The sequence below is a fragment of the Leuciscus leuciscus genome, assembly GCF_965113295.1.
Source record: "Leuciscus leuciscus genome assembly, chromosome: 17".
Taxonomy (NCBI): Eukaryota; Metazoa; Chordata; class Actinopteri; order Cypriniformes; family Leuciscidae; genus Leuciscus; species Leuciscus leuciscus.
Genome location: NC_138741.1, coordinates 6,587,344 through 6,602,795, shown reverse-complemented (window position 1 = coordinate 6,602,795; position 15,452 = coordinate 6,587,344). Strand labels below are relative to the sequence as shown.

The 15,452-nt window shown below is 37.6% G+C and overlaps 1 protein-coding gene across 2 annotated transcripts in view; it reads left to right on the top strand.

Moving 5' to 3' along the window:
• eml5 (EMAP like 5) overlaps nucleotides 1–15,452 on the top strand; it is a 118,530-nt gene that overhangs the window by 22,807 nt on the left and 80,271 nt on the right. For both annotated transcript variants that reach the window (XR_014199321.1, XM_082143714.1), the window contains exon 2: nucleotides 13,868–14,027. Coding sequence is in view for 1 of the 2 variants with exons in the window: in XM_082143714.1 (XP_081999840.1) it covers nucleotides 13,868–14,027 (160 nt within the window). In the remaining variant the exon portion in view is untranslated. The remainder of the gene's footprint in view (nucleotides 1–13,867; nucleotides 14,028–15,452) is intronic.

The following is a 15,452-nucleotide window of genomic DNA, read 5'->3' as shown; positions in this document are numbered from 1 at the left end:
GCAGTGTTCCTCTTCGGGTAAGTCTAGTATTTTAATACCAACTGCAAATCTTGCATATATCAAGTATGAAGTAGCCTATATCAAGTATATTTATATGAGGCTATACTTTGTGTGTTAAATATTTCTGCTCAGTGTCAGATATTTCTCTGTTTTGTAAAAGTCTATAATATATAATATGTAATATAATTGATATATAATATATATATAATATATAAATAATATTAGAAGACAACATTTTTATCTTAACTTAAGTGTTTTCGGCTACATCAGCACAATTTTTGATTTAATCAGAAATCAGAAAAAAAAATTCAGAAAACACACACAGATATAATTTTTTTGATAAAGTGTGTGCAGTTTCGTTTTCTTAAGTACCGGTTTAAGAACCGTTTAAGCACCGGAACCGTTTGAAAAATACCGAGTAGGTACTGGTATCGGATAAAACCCAACCAATACCCAACCCTACTGCTGATATAGACTGATATTTACTTCCGCGTAGGTGCAGAACGCACGTGATAGTTGACAGACGCCTTTCTTCCTTTTGGTGTGTTCAAGCGCAGCTTTTTGGTCGAGACGCAGCCGACAAGAGGCGAAGACACAGTCGGCTTTCGTCAACGCTAGTTCTTTGATGTCGGCTTGGTGTGTCCCGGGCTTAAGTTCCAGGTTGTGAGATGCAGTAGACCACGTTCTAGCTTATTTGTCTGAATATATGCCTGGTTACATTACATTTAGTCATTTAGCAGACGCCTTTGTCCAAAGCGACTTACAAATGAGGACTAAATTAAGCGAGTCATCGTGAAGAGGCAAAAACAACGCAAGAAGTGCTCAAAATACAAAGTTCAGGCATTGCTCAGAGTAACATAAGCCAGACAAGGGAGGATTTAAGGAAAGGAGAATCGAAAATAGCCCTACCTAGTGGCAAATAGTAAACTGAGAAACAGGAGAACTGGATATTAAGAAAAAAACCATTTGCACGCTCTCCCCGTATTCACAGACTGATCGCTTGTCCTGCTTGGTTATAATTCTCTTCTTTGTCATTTGATCATCATTACACTAGTAACTGCTTCTATGATCAATTACACTAGGGGTTTTATCAACTTTTTCCAAGGAACCCCAAAATAGAGGTCTTCACGGGTCCACTTGAATCCAAAAACCCGAGGTCCGACCCGAGATCCGAGCAGGTTTGGGTTCAAAACATCGATGAGTGCCTCGGACAGGGATCAGGTTCGGTATTGTCTTCTGGGTAGTTAAAAATAAATGTGCTTTTTCCGAATGGACCAGAGAAGACCCGAATTCTTTTAAACTGAATTCTTTTCAATTCTCTGACAACATTATTATTTCACATTTTCTAAGTTCTCTGAATCCACGCTTCTACGTGCAATGGACTCTACGCACGGTTTCTTCCGCGTTTAGACTTGCCTACCGTTTCAACGAGCTTCGTCAGCATGGATTAAAGTAAACTTTAATCATCTTATGGTCAGGTAAATAACATTATGCTAAAAGTTATAGGATGTAAAGAGGTTACAGTGATGAGTGATTGACATTTCAGCACTTCAGCACGTACCTGCGCGTTCGTGTTAAGTTCATTTTTGAGAAACGCACGTAGAAAAGGAACAAATGTTTGTAACCTCGCTCACAGAAATCCATCTTATAGATATAAGATCCATCAGGAAAAGCCACTCACTTCATTACACTGCGTGTTCATGCAGGGCTTTTCTTTTTGTGTGTGGAAGGCCTTCGCCGGCGATTAGGTAAATAGCGTTTCAGACAACACTAGCGAATCCATGATTTATTAGGCTATCAATTTAATTTTTATCGGGCTATCACGTTTATTTTTTTCAATCAATTGGACACAATTGAAAGCCGAACTCAGAAATAACTTGTATGCATCGGGCAGGCAATAATATAAAGCAATAATAAATTAATAAATGAAAGTAATGGAGCAGCGGCTAAATCAGTCAGCAGGACACCAGGGTTTTCCTGACACCAGGGTTTCACTCTGATTTATATCAGAGTGAAATGGCTTCTCAAATGAGAAAAAATGTAGGACAGGACTTGATTTTGTTCATCAGAGAAGAGATGTTGTTGTAAGAGGGAGGGTTTTTGATTAAAGAATACAAGTTCATGTTTTTGATTAAAGAATACAAGGCCACATGAATAAAAAAATTAAATAATTATAAATCATTTATAATAAACACTGCGATTATTCCATAAAAAAAAATTAAAAAAGAATTGTCAATTTTGATTTCATGGTGACTTTTTATACCCATTTATATTTTGTGAGAAAAACATTAAGAGCCAGATTTACTAACAGCTTACGCCAGCGCAAACCCTCAAAACTACTGTCAGGATTTACAAAAGACACGCGGTGAAAAATTAGCGCTGGAAAGGCGTGCTGACTTTATTGCATATGAATTTGTTGGATTTTCCCTTTCAGACTCAAAATGTATAGCCTGGATGCCAGCCGAATTTAGCCCCGCCCACAAAATGTTTAGGTCGGGAAGTTCGGTCTGGACTTAATCCGTTGAGGAGCTATTATGCCCGAACAAAAATTGTTCGGACCAATCAAATTGTCAGGGCGGGCTTTATACGATGATGGACAGATGAGCAACGGTAACGTAATCATCCACGTCACCAACGAGCGCTTGGGTTGAATTTGTTTACAACAAAATGACTGCCGCTGGAGAATTGTTATTTCACGAGTTCACACTTACAAATAAGTCAAATAGAATAAATGCATATTTGCCGTGCTGTCTGAGGAGAGGCTATTCGGCCCGAACCCAAAGTACTCCCCCCGTATTCCAGGCTGTGGAAGGACAAGCCTAGGGATGCTGAAAACTGTCAAGGAATGTTAGGTGAGTTGACATAGTTAATAAATATATGCTTCCTCTCATGCTGATAGTGTAGACATGGTAAATGTTTGATGACAAGTTGATTGGATTGATTATTTGAACGTGCTCCTCCCGAACTTTGTTTATGAAACATCATGTGTAGATTCTGCCATCGTGTCTGTTATAGACGATATCGACAGCGCATTCATTTTAAAAGAGGAACAGAGAACCGCGATCGAGGCATTTGTCGATCGGAAACATGAATGAAAAACATACGTCACTTACTCCGTTGCTCTGATTGGTTGTAGGTCTATCCAATCGAGTGCAGAGGCATTTTCCTTCCTGGTTCGGTTGAAACACGCCCCATAATCACAGCCCAATGGAGCAGTATCAGACTCAGTGTTACCAACTTAGCAATTTTGTTGCTAGATTTAGCAACTTTTCAGACTACCCTAGCAACTTTTTTTTCAAAAAGCACCTAGCAACAAATTTAGCAATTTTTTTAGTTTATTTGGCAACTTTTAGCAACTTTTGGAAAGTGACTCTAATCCAAACAACACTCGCAAGGGCGTGGTGAGCTGGTAAGGGCACCACAACTTCCAATAGGAAATTTGAACTGCAGTAGTCACCGTTCTACCTGAAGAGGTTGAACAGCCTTTTTACAGCATATATTGTAGAATTAAAACACTTTATACCCAAATGTCAAATAAATTACTTGAATAAATGAACAGCATTAATAAAGCCCCAGTCTTACAGATCATTAACTAAAAAAAGTTGTTTTAGGTCTTCTTTTTTTTAAAGGTGGGGTATGTGATTTGCAAAACGGCTGGCAGATTTTGAAAATACACAACTCAAATGGTCCTACCTTCTTTCCTTTGACTCCACCCATTCGAAGAGCATGGACATGGATGGGGGGAGGGGGGTATGGTACGACCGTTTGATTGACGCACTTACTGTCCAATGATTCTAGGTGGTCTTGGAAATGATTGGCTGGAGTTTTTCGAGTCTTGCCCGTTCCACAGATGAGTAAATTGCTTAATTTTCATGTCAGTGCTTCTAACTCAGTGGCTGTAAGTGGGTTAGGGATAGGATTTCAAGTGATTTAGAAAAAATGGCCAAAAAAGAGAATTACATACCCCACCTTTAACTAAAAAAAGTTGGTTTAGGGTTTAGTTACTGGGTAACTAAACCAACTTTTTTTAGTAAAATTTTTTTTTTTATTATATATATATATATATATATATATATATATATATATATATATATATATATATATATAATTTATTTAACAAACAATAATATCTACGTATTACATAATGGCGTAGTTTTGCGTTGCGATTACGTAATGACGTCATAACGCAATGACGTCACAACGTCATTTAGCAACTTTTAGCAACAAATCGATCTGCATTTAGCAACTTCCCCTGAAAATTAGTTGGCAACACTGATCAGACTCACATTCTGACTAGAATCGGCAGGGCCGCGGGAAGTGGGGGTGCTGGGGGTGCTGCAGCACCCCCTGTTTTCACAGAATTGTAAATGCAACGCATATGTTTGTTCATTAAAATGTATAAATTTTTAGCATTTAGTCATTTATTTGTAATAAACACTTTAAGTGGGCTATTTAAAAATTGTTATTTATATGTTAAATTATCTTTTTAAAACATAAGCGCAGAGTGTTACGTAATATTGTGTGTGTTTGTGTTTCGAAAGATTTTGTCCGCAGCTGCTCAAAAAAAAAAAAAAAAAAAAAAAAAACGTCAAAAACCCCACTGTCAGTGTTTTGTAAGGAACAGGCAAATATGTAAAATATAGCAGGAGACATTTTAATTGTTTACTAATAAAACAGTTATTTTTTATGTCAGTGTCGGCTAGACAGATGAAGTTGACGACTCGCGATCTTCGCAGCGCCAGAGAGAAATGCACATTTCATACGAATTGCATAAGCAGCGCAGTCTGTTTTCTTTCGTTTTGAATTGTTCTGCTTAAAAGTAGACATTTCAAGCTATCTATATGTCTCAGGTCTGTGAGGCAATAGGCTACCTTATAGGCCTACGCTGAGTTTCATTATGAGACGAGCTCCAGGTTCGCCAGCGCCTCCGTATCCTGATTATTTATTTTCTAATAGCCTATATTTAGGCTACTTCTTATTAAATCCAGACAATTTGTTGATGAAACATCGATTAAAATTAAGATACAATTAATACAAAACGAAATTAAATTTAAAGACAGGCTTTGTGCTTTCAGTTTGAGGTCTCTGTGAAAGTTTTAAAACATTATTTTAGTGCCACTTTAGAGCGCTCACGTCCGTAACGGAGAACTGTCTGTAAAAAATTTGTATTTATTTTTTGTGAAATAAATTTCTAAAAAAATGCGACTTAGTCCAGTGCGACTTAGGCTATAGATGTTTTTTTCTTCCCCGTGGCGCATTTTGTGACTGATATGCGACTCCGGAGCAATAAAATAAAAGGGACTCCGGAATAAAAGCAGAATCAATAAAGTCAAAAATGTGATGTGCAGTCAGGTTTGAGTGTGTGCGCGTTTTTTGAGGAGTTTTATAGTCTTGATATTGTTTCTTATTCAAAAGTGGTGACTCCTCCCCCCAAAAATATTTGTGGACCCCTAGTTACACTTTGCAGCATCCAGACAAAAATTTGGCAAGTTTTCACTATTACCAAATTTGCATAATTCCTTCAGTGAATTAGAAACTAAAATAACGCAGACAATTTATGGAAATACATGATTTTTAGTTAATTCCTCAAAGAGGCAGAGAGCCAAAAGTATTCCTTCTTCCTGAAAGTCATCTGAATGGTTTTTTTAAACCCCTCTGAACCCCGTGTGGGTTTCTCCTGCATGGAAACTAATTGCATCAATTATTTATCTCTTTGACATAAGAAATCATTTTGCGTTCATATTGAGAGAAAGGTTGTGCTGTGATGGAGAGCTGTGCCGAGGCTCAGTGGTTTTGCTCTATTTTCAGTTATGTGAGATTATGTAATCCACAGAGAGAAGAAGGAGGACTGGCGACTGGCTCGAGGGTTCGATCACTGCAGGGAAATGTGGGAAGCCACACAGCAGCACAGATTTGAGTGGAACTGCTTTAAACAGGTCTCAACACAACTGATTTTAACATAAAACAATGTAGTGCAAAAATGTGTTGCTTTTGATTAATACTGAATATCATTATGCATGATCAGAAATATTATGGTCATTATTAGAATGATTTTAGTGTTAAACTACAAAAGTCAGTCAGTGCTGTGGGGAAAAAAAGACTCACTAAGTAGCTTAGCTTTTGCTGTTATTTTATAACTACATTTTGTTTGTTTGATTATTATTTTATTTTTTTGGCTTTTACATTTTACATTGATGATATGTAAATAGGAAAACATTAGGTAAACATAAATGTACCTCTGTCTGGAGTCTTTATCAGTTTCGTTATTGCTAAGTAAAACTAAATCTATTAAAAATGTATTTTATTAACTGAAATAAAGCTGAAATAAAATGCAAATAGTAGATGATTTTTTTTTTTTTTTAAACTTGGCAATTAACTGAAATAAAATAAGTTAAGAAATAAAAATAAATTAAATAGAAATAGAAATATAAAACACTAATACAAATTACAAAAATACTTGAAGCAAAAAAAATTAAAATGAAATTAAAATGAAAAAAGAAAATATAAAAATAAAAGCTTTACAAATAAATACTATAATATTATAATTATTATTTGAATTTATAAAATTATACTAAAATATTAAAATAACACTGCTCTTTATTTACTGGTCTGTATAAGGAACTGAATATAATATATATATATATATATATATATATATATATATATATATATATACATACATATATATATACAGTATATATATATATTATATTCAGTTCCTTATGAAGTTCCCAACTTCCCAGTTCTTCCCAGTTCCCAACTGAAAATAGAGCAAAATCGGCAAGGAACTGAATAGATTGAAGTTATTTATTTTAATTTATTCAAAATGAAATTAGAAAATAAATAAAGTGAAATTATTATTATTATTTATTATTTACTTGAGGATCGGTTTTATTTAACTCTTATGACAGTGCTAATACTTTTATTTTGAAAGTCGTAATTAGAATTTTATAGCTTTAACAAAGTACTTGTAGCCCTGGATGAGAATTACTGATGTAGAAAGAGGGAACAGGTATATGAGAAAAGCAATTCTGGGAGCAAGAGAGACAGATTAAAAAAGACAGACAAGGCAGACACACAGCGATGTTCATGAGCGCTACGGCTCCCTGAGGGGTTTAATGTAGTCACTCCTCCTCAGTGCCAGGCAGAATCACCCTGGCAGGCTTAAAAAGCTGAAATCTGAAGGCTCAGACTGTGGGAGCTGGAAACTCTAGCTGAATATAAACAAACACACCGTCAAGAGCAGGAGACAGAAACCAGAACGCCCTCGAGAACAGGGAAACGTTTTGACAGATAGTCAATGTTAAATTGTTGGTGAAATTGTGTCTCTCAGGCAATTCAAGCCTAGATGAGAGTGGGTTCAAACAGGGCAAAGGAAATCTTTTTTCATTGAGCTCCAAACAAAAGTTCCCCTTACATATCTAGACTATCTACTGGCTTTATAAAAACAGCCTCATTTTATCCACCCCAACTCACCTTCGCTTTTCAAAGTTTCAAACAGCTGAAAGTAGCAACAGTTGCGTGACAGTAGCTCATGTGTTCACACTGGTCTAGCTTTTCCAGTAATGAGCTATTATTTCCAACCAGGAGTGATGCAGCAAGACAAAACACTACATTGCTACATTTATGGCCCATTGTATTGCACATGCAACCATGTCAGACATGGAATGTTTTAAGTGCTTATAAATAGCCTTCTGCCATCTCAAGCTACATTAATACATTATTCTGACCATTTATAACAAAAAAGGCTGCTGCTTTCCCAATTATGTCAAGATTATGTTAACCTATCATTAGCATTCAATAGTCTACAATATGTAATTGAAAAAAAAAAACAGAAGTGATGAAATGGGCACTTAATACTGCATGAAATTTAATTAATATTTTTATATAAATGCAGCCTAGTGTGAATGGAAAACCAACATGCATTTAATCATGGCAAAGATTTTGGTGAAAAATCGTTGTAAAATTATTGCAGAATTTTCTATGTCTGACTATACGAATATTAACTCTTTCCCCACCAGCATTTAAGAAAAAGTCGCCAGTATGTTTTTATGTAAACGGATGTTAGACTGACATCTTTGACCATTGTGCACGTGTCTTATATTTTGAAGCGTCTCAACATTATAATAATTTAATAATTTGTTACATTTATATAGCGCTTTTTCTGAGACCTCAAAGCGCTTTACATAGAAGGGGGGAATCTCCTCAACCACCACCAATGTGCAGCATCCACTTGGATGATGCGACGGCAGCCATATTGCACCAGAACGCCCACCACACACCAGCTTACTGGTGGAGAGGAGACAGTGATGAAGCCAATCAGTATATGGGGATGATTAGGAGGCCATGATGGACAGAGGCCAAGGGGCAAATTTGGCCAGGATGCCGGGGTTACACCCCTACTCTTTTTCAAAGGACATCCTGGGATTTTTAATGACCACAGAGAGTCAGGACCTCGGTTTAACGTCTCATCCGAAGGACGGTGCTCTTTTTGGCAGTATAGGGATCTCCCAGTCACGTGACCCCTAGCCGCGTGTCAGCCATTTTGACGGAATACTATTGCACAAGCGCACATACATGAGAATGCGGATTATCACGTTTTATGGCTGCGAATTGATTAAAATAATGAATAATGGTCACTGTATACTATTAATTATCTTGAGCCTGCTGAAATGTTACTATAAATATATTTTCTTTCCAACTGTGCAATCTTAATAATAAATAGGCTAAATATATTTATCCACTAAGCTGCAGCAGTCTATGCTCGTCTTCCCATTAAGTTTTTTTTCTCTTTCTGACATTTCATACCTGTTGTTACATTTTTTAAATTAAATTGACTATAAAAAAGATTGCTTGTGTGTGCTGGTGTTCATTCCAGTCTTTTAAAATAGTTGAATGAATGAATGCTCGCGAGGTGCCTGTAACGATTTTAAATAGGCTAAGGTTAGGCTTTTTAATCAATAATGTACACAGGGTAGAGGAGAACAACAGTCAACTACTTTGAATATTATAGCATTTTGGGCATAAACATGTAAATAGTGAAAAGACTGACATTGAAAAATGACACAGAATGATTAAAATGTAATATTTAATCCAAATAAATAAATGTTTGTGGTTCGCACTGATGTTATTCATTTGTTCTCACACACTTCAGCGTCGCGGTCACTGGCCACTATCTATTATTAGCGCAGCGGCCGTCAGCTAACTCTTCACGTCAGGTCATCATAAAAAGAAATATACAAGAGGAAGATCAAATAATTAGGAATCATAGATCCATATGAAGCACCACGAGTTCTTTTTACAGGCATTAAATGTGTAGAAAAACTTCCTGACATTGAGTTCGGTGACATTTACAGCTACCTTATTCACTTCCCATCACGCTATACCGGAGCTTCATTAAAAGCAAATAACAGTTAAAAGCTTAGCAGGCTATCGGTATCACGAGTCCGGATGGGTCAGCAACACTTTGATTTGGACGCCAGCGGGGAAGGATTTTTCAATCATCACCGCAAAGGTTGGTCAATAGATGAATATTTCGCGACGAGCTGTATTATCACCAGCGGTTTAGCATTTTTCTATTCCGTCAAGATGGCTGCTCCAAATGGCGTGACGTCACGCGGGACGTCCCTATAGTGTCCCCGTCACTATACTGGGGCATTAGGACCCACACAGACCACAGGTTGAGCACCCCCTGCTGGCCTCACTAACACCTCTTCCAGCAGCAACCTGGTTTTCTCAGGAGGTCTCCCATCCAGGTACTAACCAGGCTCAGCCCTGCTTAGCTTCAGTGGGCAACCAGTCTTGGGCTACAGGGTGATATGGCTGCTGATGTTGCGACATTGATTCCATGTGATAATATTAGATCTAGAGTATGATTACGACAATGAGTAGGTCCTGACACATGTTGTCTGACTCCAATAGAGTTGGAGTAACACTTTGGTAACACTTTATTTTGATGCTCCCCAACAGACATTACTGACTAATATAAGTAACTTTGCAAGTAAGCATGTCAACTTATTCTACTAACCCAAACCAGTCTACTAATACTCTAATGAGAGTTAGTTGACATGTAGTTCCAAAGTTACTTATAGTTAGTTTAAAGGTACCGTATGTAGGATTGTGGCCAAAACTGGTACTGCAATCACTTTAAAAATACTGTAGAGCGGTGTATCCCCTCCCCCTCCCCCCTGACTCGAGGTTGCCAGATAAGCTGCAGGATTCAGCAAAAACGTAGGCTGCTTCAATGAGCTTCCAATGGCAAGTGACGACGAGACGTACACAATAAGTTTTTTTTCTGTTAATTGTGTTTATGCTTCATGAGAGATATTTTGATGAGTAATTATTTATTTAAAAAATGTACTAATTGACATTAGTTAAATATAATCGTAAAGATTTATGCTCGTATATGACAGTATAATCGTAAAGATGTATGCTCGTATGTGACAGACAGAACGGAAGCTGTTAGTCTAATCTTTTGTAACGTTATGTATCTGTCATTAATGTAAGTACAAGCACAAGCCTATGTCACTATGTGTAACCAATATCAAAGATATAGCTATTCATTTAGCTGATGCTATACGTGAAAGTGGCCAGCTGTATTTTTTTACTTACCCTGCAGCACACGTCCATAACGAATGACGAATAATTTTTTCTGAGGTAAAGTTAGGCTTCTGTCTCAATTACATTTCAAATTGCCATAATGGGCATGCTAATGTTGTTTTCCTCAGCGTCTCAGCATAAGTACAGAGAAACGGGCTCCTATAATGCATTGCTAATGTTAGCATACGTCCATGTGAGCTAACGTTACGTTACTTTGCACGAACATGCATAACTTTGTTTGACTGTCATGAATATATGAAATGTCCATTGACATCAAGTACAAGTTAGCCAAGCATAGATGAATCTTACCTGTCCAGGAGAAAATTAGCAACGTTGGTGTCTGTGTTCAAATTCTTCTCCGTTTTCAGCCGTCTCCATCTTTCAAAAGCATCTCCAATACAAATTCTGGTTTTATTTCGAACTTTGTCACGAAGAATTTCTGAATTATGTGACGTGCCTCTGGGCCCGTATTATTGTAATGAGTGTTGGGGGGGGGGGGGGGGGGTTTGAGCTAATCATGATGTGAAACACCTGCAGATAATGATAAAAGGTGAGGAGTCACAGACTTCAGCCCTTTTGGTTACCCCTTTGTCATCTGTTGTTTTGAGTTGCTGCTTTATTTATTTATTATTTGTTTGCTTTGTATTAGTTATAGTTTGGGAAGTTTGCAGGCCTGTGTTCTTTGGAGTATACATTTTGTTTATTATGTAGCTTATTCTTTATGTTGATTCTCTGAACGGAATGTTTTCCGTGGTGTTTATTTTGGTTATGTTTGATTAAATAAATACTTTTAATTCGCTTTCGTTCTCGTTGCCTCCCTTATTTGTCGCGGCTCAGAGCCGGCCGTGACAGATATAACGAGGTCTTTTTGATTTAGCAACGTTAGACATTTTTATCCGACTAGAGTTAGGGTAGGTTGGAGCAAAGCTGGCAACCCGGATCCCGAAACACTACTGACTTCGTGATTGGTAGATAGGTGGAGGGAGGCGCGTCAGGCCAAAACACAAAATGACAACATCAACATCAGTTGAGGGCTGCAAGTCCACTTTTTAAATGACAATATCCTAGCCATACTACTGTTGTCAGTGATATAAGTATTTGAAATGAACATGATTTCTTAATGTCTAGTGACACATCAGGGCAATTTTATGATTAATTGAAATAGATTTCTTACATACAGCTCCTTTAATGCTAAAGTGGGCTATAGAAATAAAGTGTAAAGACATTTTTTTAATAGTTGAACTTCTTTTTACTTAAATGTGCCACATTTTAGAGGCATGAGTGCAATGGTCAAACACATGTCCAGCCCATGTTACATAAAAAACCAATGGAAAAACAGTGCAGTGGAACGTAAAAACATGTTCTGCATGAATGGCCCCTTACACTGCTGATAAAAATGAAAAAGAGTATATATGTGTGCATGACGGAGAGAGAGCGAGAGACCGTAGTAAAGCTGGACAGATGTTACGCAACATTTGGACGCCTCTGGGATTTCCTAGGGCATGTGAAGGCAAGCCTGAATGAATTTAGTGAACTAGTGTGATGGAGAGAGTGAAAACTGCTACATGAACAGCGATGACCTGATTTTTCCACCTATTTCTGCACCAGGGCATTATTATGGATAATGCTACATGCTGTGGGATGAAAAAGAAAAGCTTATTTCAAAATAAAGGAGGAATAGAATGAATGTCGACTACATTTACATCTAAAACACACAAAACATGCTGTGTTGACAGTCTTTATCTGAGCCTCGGTTTCATGAGTCTTAGGTTGCCGGAGACAGTGTCTTCTTCTGGTTATCTCTTCATGGGTCTCTGATAACTAAAAGCCTTTCACTCACTTTCACTCCTGACTGTGGGAAATGATAAGCAGTAATAGCTCATCTATTGTAGCTGTCCACAATCTCCTTTTTTAAAATCAGTTATCTGTATCAAGGCCGGATTTCGAGCAGGACCATATCACCAAATATTTATTGATGTATTTTTGGAATGTGTAACATTGGCAGAATGGCCAGTTAGCGAATTTTGGCCAGTGCACTTCAAGTGTTCTTTCCTGTTGTAAATACTTAACGTGTTCTTGTTTTTGGGTAACAAACCTCAGTACTCAAAGGGAGACTGTGCTATTATTCAAGTAGTTAGCTGTAAAGAAGTTTACTTTAAGTTTACTTTAACTAATTTGCTCTTCAAACTGTTGTTTCGACATGACAAAAGTTGTGAATATTGGCTGTAAAAGAAGACAGTTTACGCTAATGTCTGCTCTAATGCCCTTTGTGGCAATGGTGAGAATTGTACTTTAAATTGACATGAGAATTAACTGATTACCACATTACTGAGTGGCCTGTTGGTTACAAAACATAGACTGTAAAAAAAGATGGACGACGCACCTTCAATCTCTTCTATTGTAATAAGTGTCACACTCCCGCAGAATCGTTTAACACAGTTTACTGCAGAGAAGCTCATTATGTCGGTGTGAAATAAACAGTTATGGAAATGTAGAAGTTAAAGCTCCAATCTCCTCCTCCCGAAGATCCAGAAAAAATGTCGTAAAATAAAACGTGAAATATCTTGAGCTTGTGTTCACCACAGACCTTATTTCAGACATTTAGTCAAATAAAAAAACATTGACTTCATGATGATGGAACTGGAAGTGCTAAAATGCTAAATTGTTTTGGGGTTTTGTCCTGCAAATATATGACATCCCTGCAGCCCTCTTTCAGTTCATGTATTTGTATAGAATAAGTTTGCAGGCAATAATAATCAAGCGTAGCGTCAGTTCTGGCAGGTCACGTTAGTCAAGCTCTCATCAGCTGACTCTCAGGAGTTAATTACCCTCCTCCATCTCCAGCTCCTCCTCTCGTCCAGTCAGGATTTGGTATTCTGATTCCCCTTTGAATCAGACTATATTCTCGAATTATGTTGTACATTAAATTATTGACATTAATGATGATTCTTGTTGGTTCTGTTCTGTTTACCCTAAGGGGGGTTATTTGCTGTTCTCCCTTCTCTTATTCATGCTAGGCTGCATGGATGCACCGGGAGTTCTTGCCCAGAACAGAACCATACCGCCAATCCAAACTATATGCTAATGGTCATTCGCATTTGACGATTGTGGTTCTGACAGAATTTGTGGTTCTAATAGTGATTAGCTGGTATGTTTGAATAAGTGTTTGCGTTCACATACTTGTGTAGAATTTTTTTTGCCAGGCAAATATTGTCAGTTAATCAGCCTTTAAATATCCTAATTCCCCATTGTCTTTCTCTTTCCACAGTTTAGCCCTGCATCCAGAGCGAGTTCTGGTGGCCACAGGACAGGTCGGAAAGGAGCCGTATATCTGTGTGTGGGACTCGTACACTGTGCAGACAGTGTCCATACTGAAAGACATGCACACACACGGTATTGCCTGTCTCGCCTTCGACCTTGATGGACAGGTGAGTGTTCAGAGCAATAACTTACTGCAATAAAAAAGATTTCACTTCTTTACCAAGGAGTTGACATTGTTAACAACTCATAAGATTCATCTCTCAGTATGAGGTGCTGTGAGGTTTATTATTAGTTGGTAGTCAGATCTGTGAACACACCAACGGTGTGACTCCCACAGTGTGACAGTACGTGTGAGACTGTGTGTCTGCCGGAGCTGCTGGTTATCACCTTGACAGAAACAACACACAAAATCCTCAGTGGTCACATCAAATGACAAACTCAGGGAACATAACCAAACTTTTCCCTTATTGAATGTGACATTGCATTGTGAGGGTTGACAATGGCTATAAGTTAATGGCTTTAGAAACTTTCATAATATGTGCATGCTGCACTTTCTGGACGGCTATACTTAAACAGTGTTCAATAGAACTGCTGCCCATTAATTTTCAGCACTTTTTGTAAAGCTATTGATTCTGCATGAACTGCCCCATCTAGACCAAGTCGAGCATTGTTTTCTTGCTCATTTTACTATAGTTAGTTACATACCTCGAATCTGATTGGTTGAACAGCATTCCAAGAGTGCAAGAGTCAACAGCTCTGAGACTTTCAATGTGTGTATCTGTATTTGCACATTCCAGAAACAGAATCATTCATTGAATCAATTAAAAAATGCTACTTTTATTCAGGAACAAAACAAGTGACTGTCTTTATGAGTGAGTCATTGAATTATTCACTTCATCAATTAGTTCAAAAACGCTGATTAATTCAGGGATGAATTAAGTGACTTTCCTTATGGATAAGTCATTGAATAATTCACTTAATCAGTTTATTTAAAATGCTGGTTAATTCAGGATTGAAACAAGAGACTGTCTTTATGAATGAGACCTTGAAGCATTTACCCGACTAAAACACTGAAACGTTCAGGAACAGAACACCACTGCTGTGTTACAACAGTTCTGCTGTGGCTTCGTTGAAAGAGAAAAAACAAAGTATTATCTTTAGCCCTATTCGGACAGGACTAGTTTGCCAGGGGGTCGTTTGAGAAATTCATGTTTCACAGACGTAGTTTGTGATTTTAATCCCGTCCGAATCTGCCAAGTCTGTGTTTTTCTCACGCAACCGCTGTAAAAATTACAGCGCAAATTACCTACTGTATTCGTCAAACTCAACGATCCTCTGAGAAATCTAATCCCGTCTGAATGCGAATGTCTCTGATTGCTGATGTTGTATGATCCTAACGCTTCCTCGTGTGTTTTTGACCTACCTGAGCTACCATTTGCGCACCAATCTTCAGTATGCTTTAATTTCGTTTCAATATGGATGGTATCCGATGAAAGAATAACATATACAATTAATAAATAGAGCCAAATCGTGGAAACTGCGGAGACTGCCCATTTTAATATCAGTGTCAGGTAAGAGTAAGCTACTTGTCT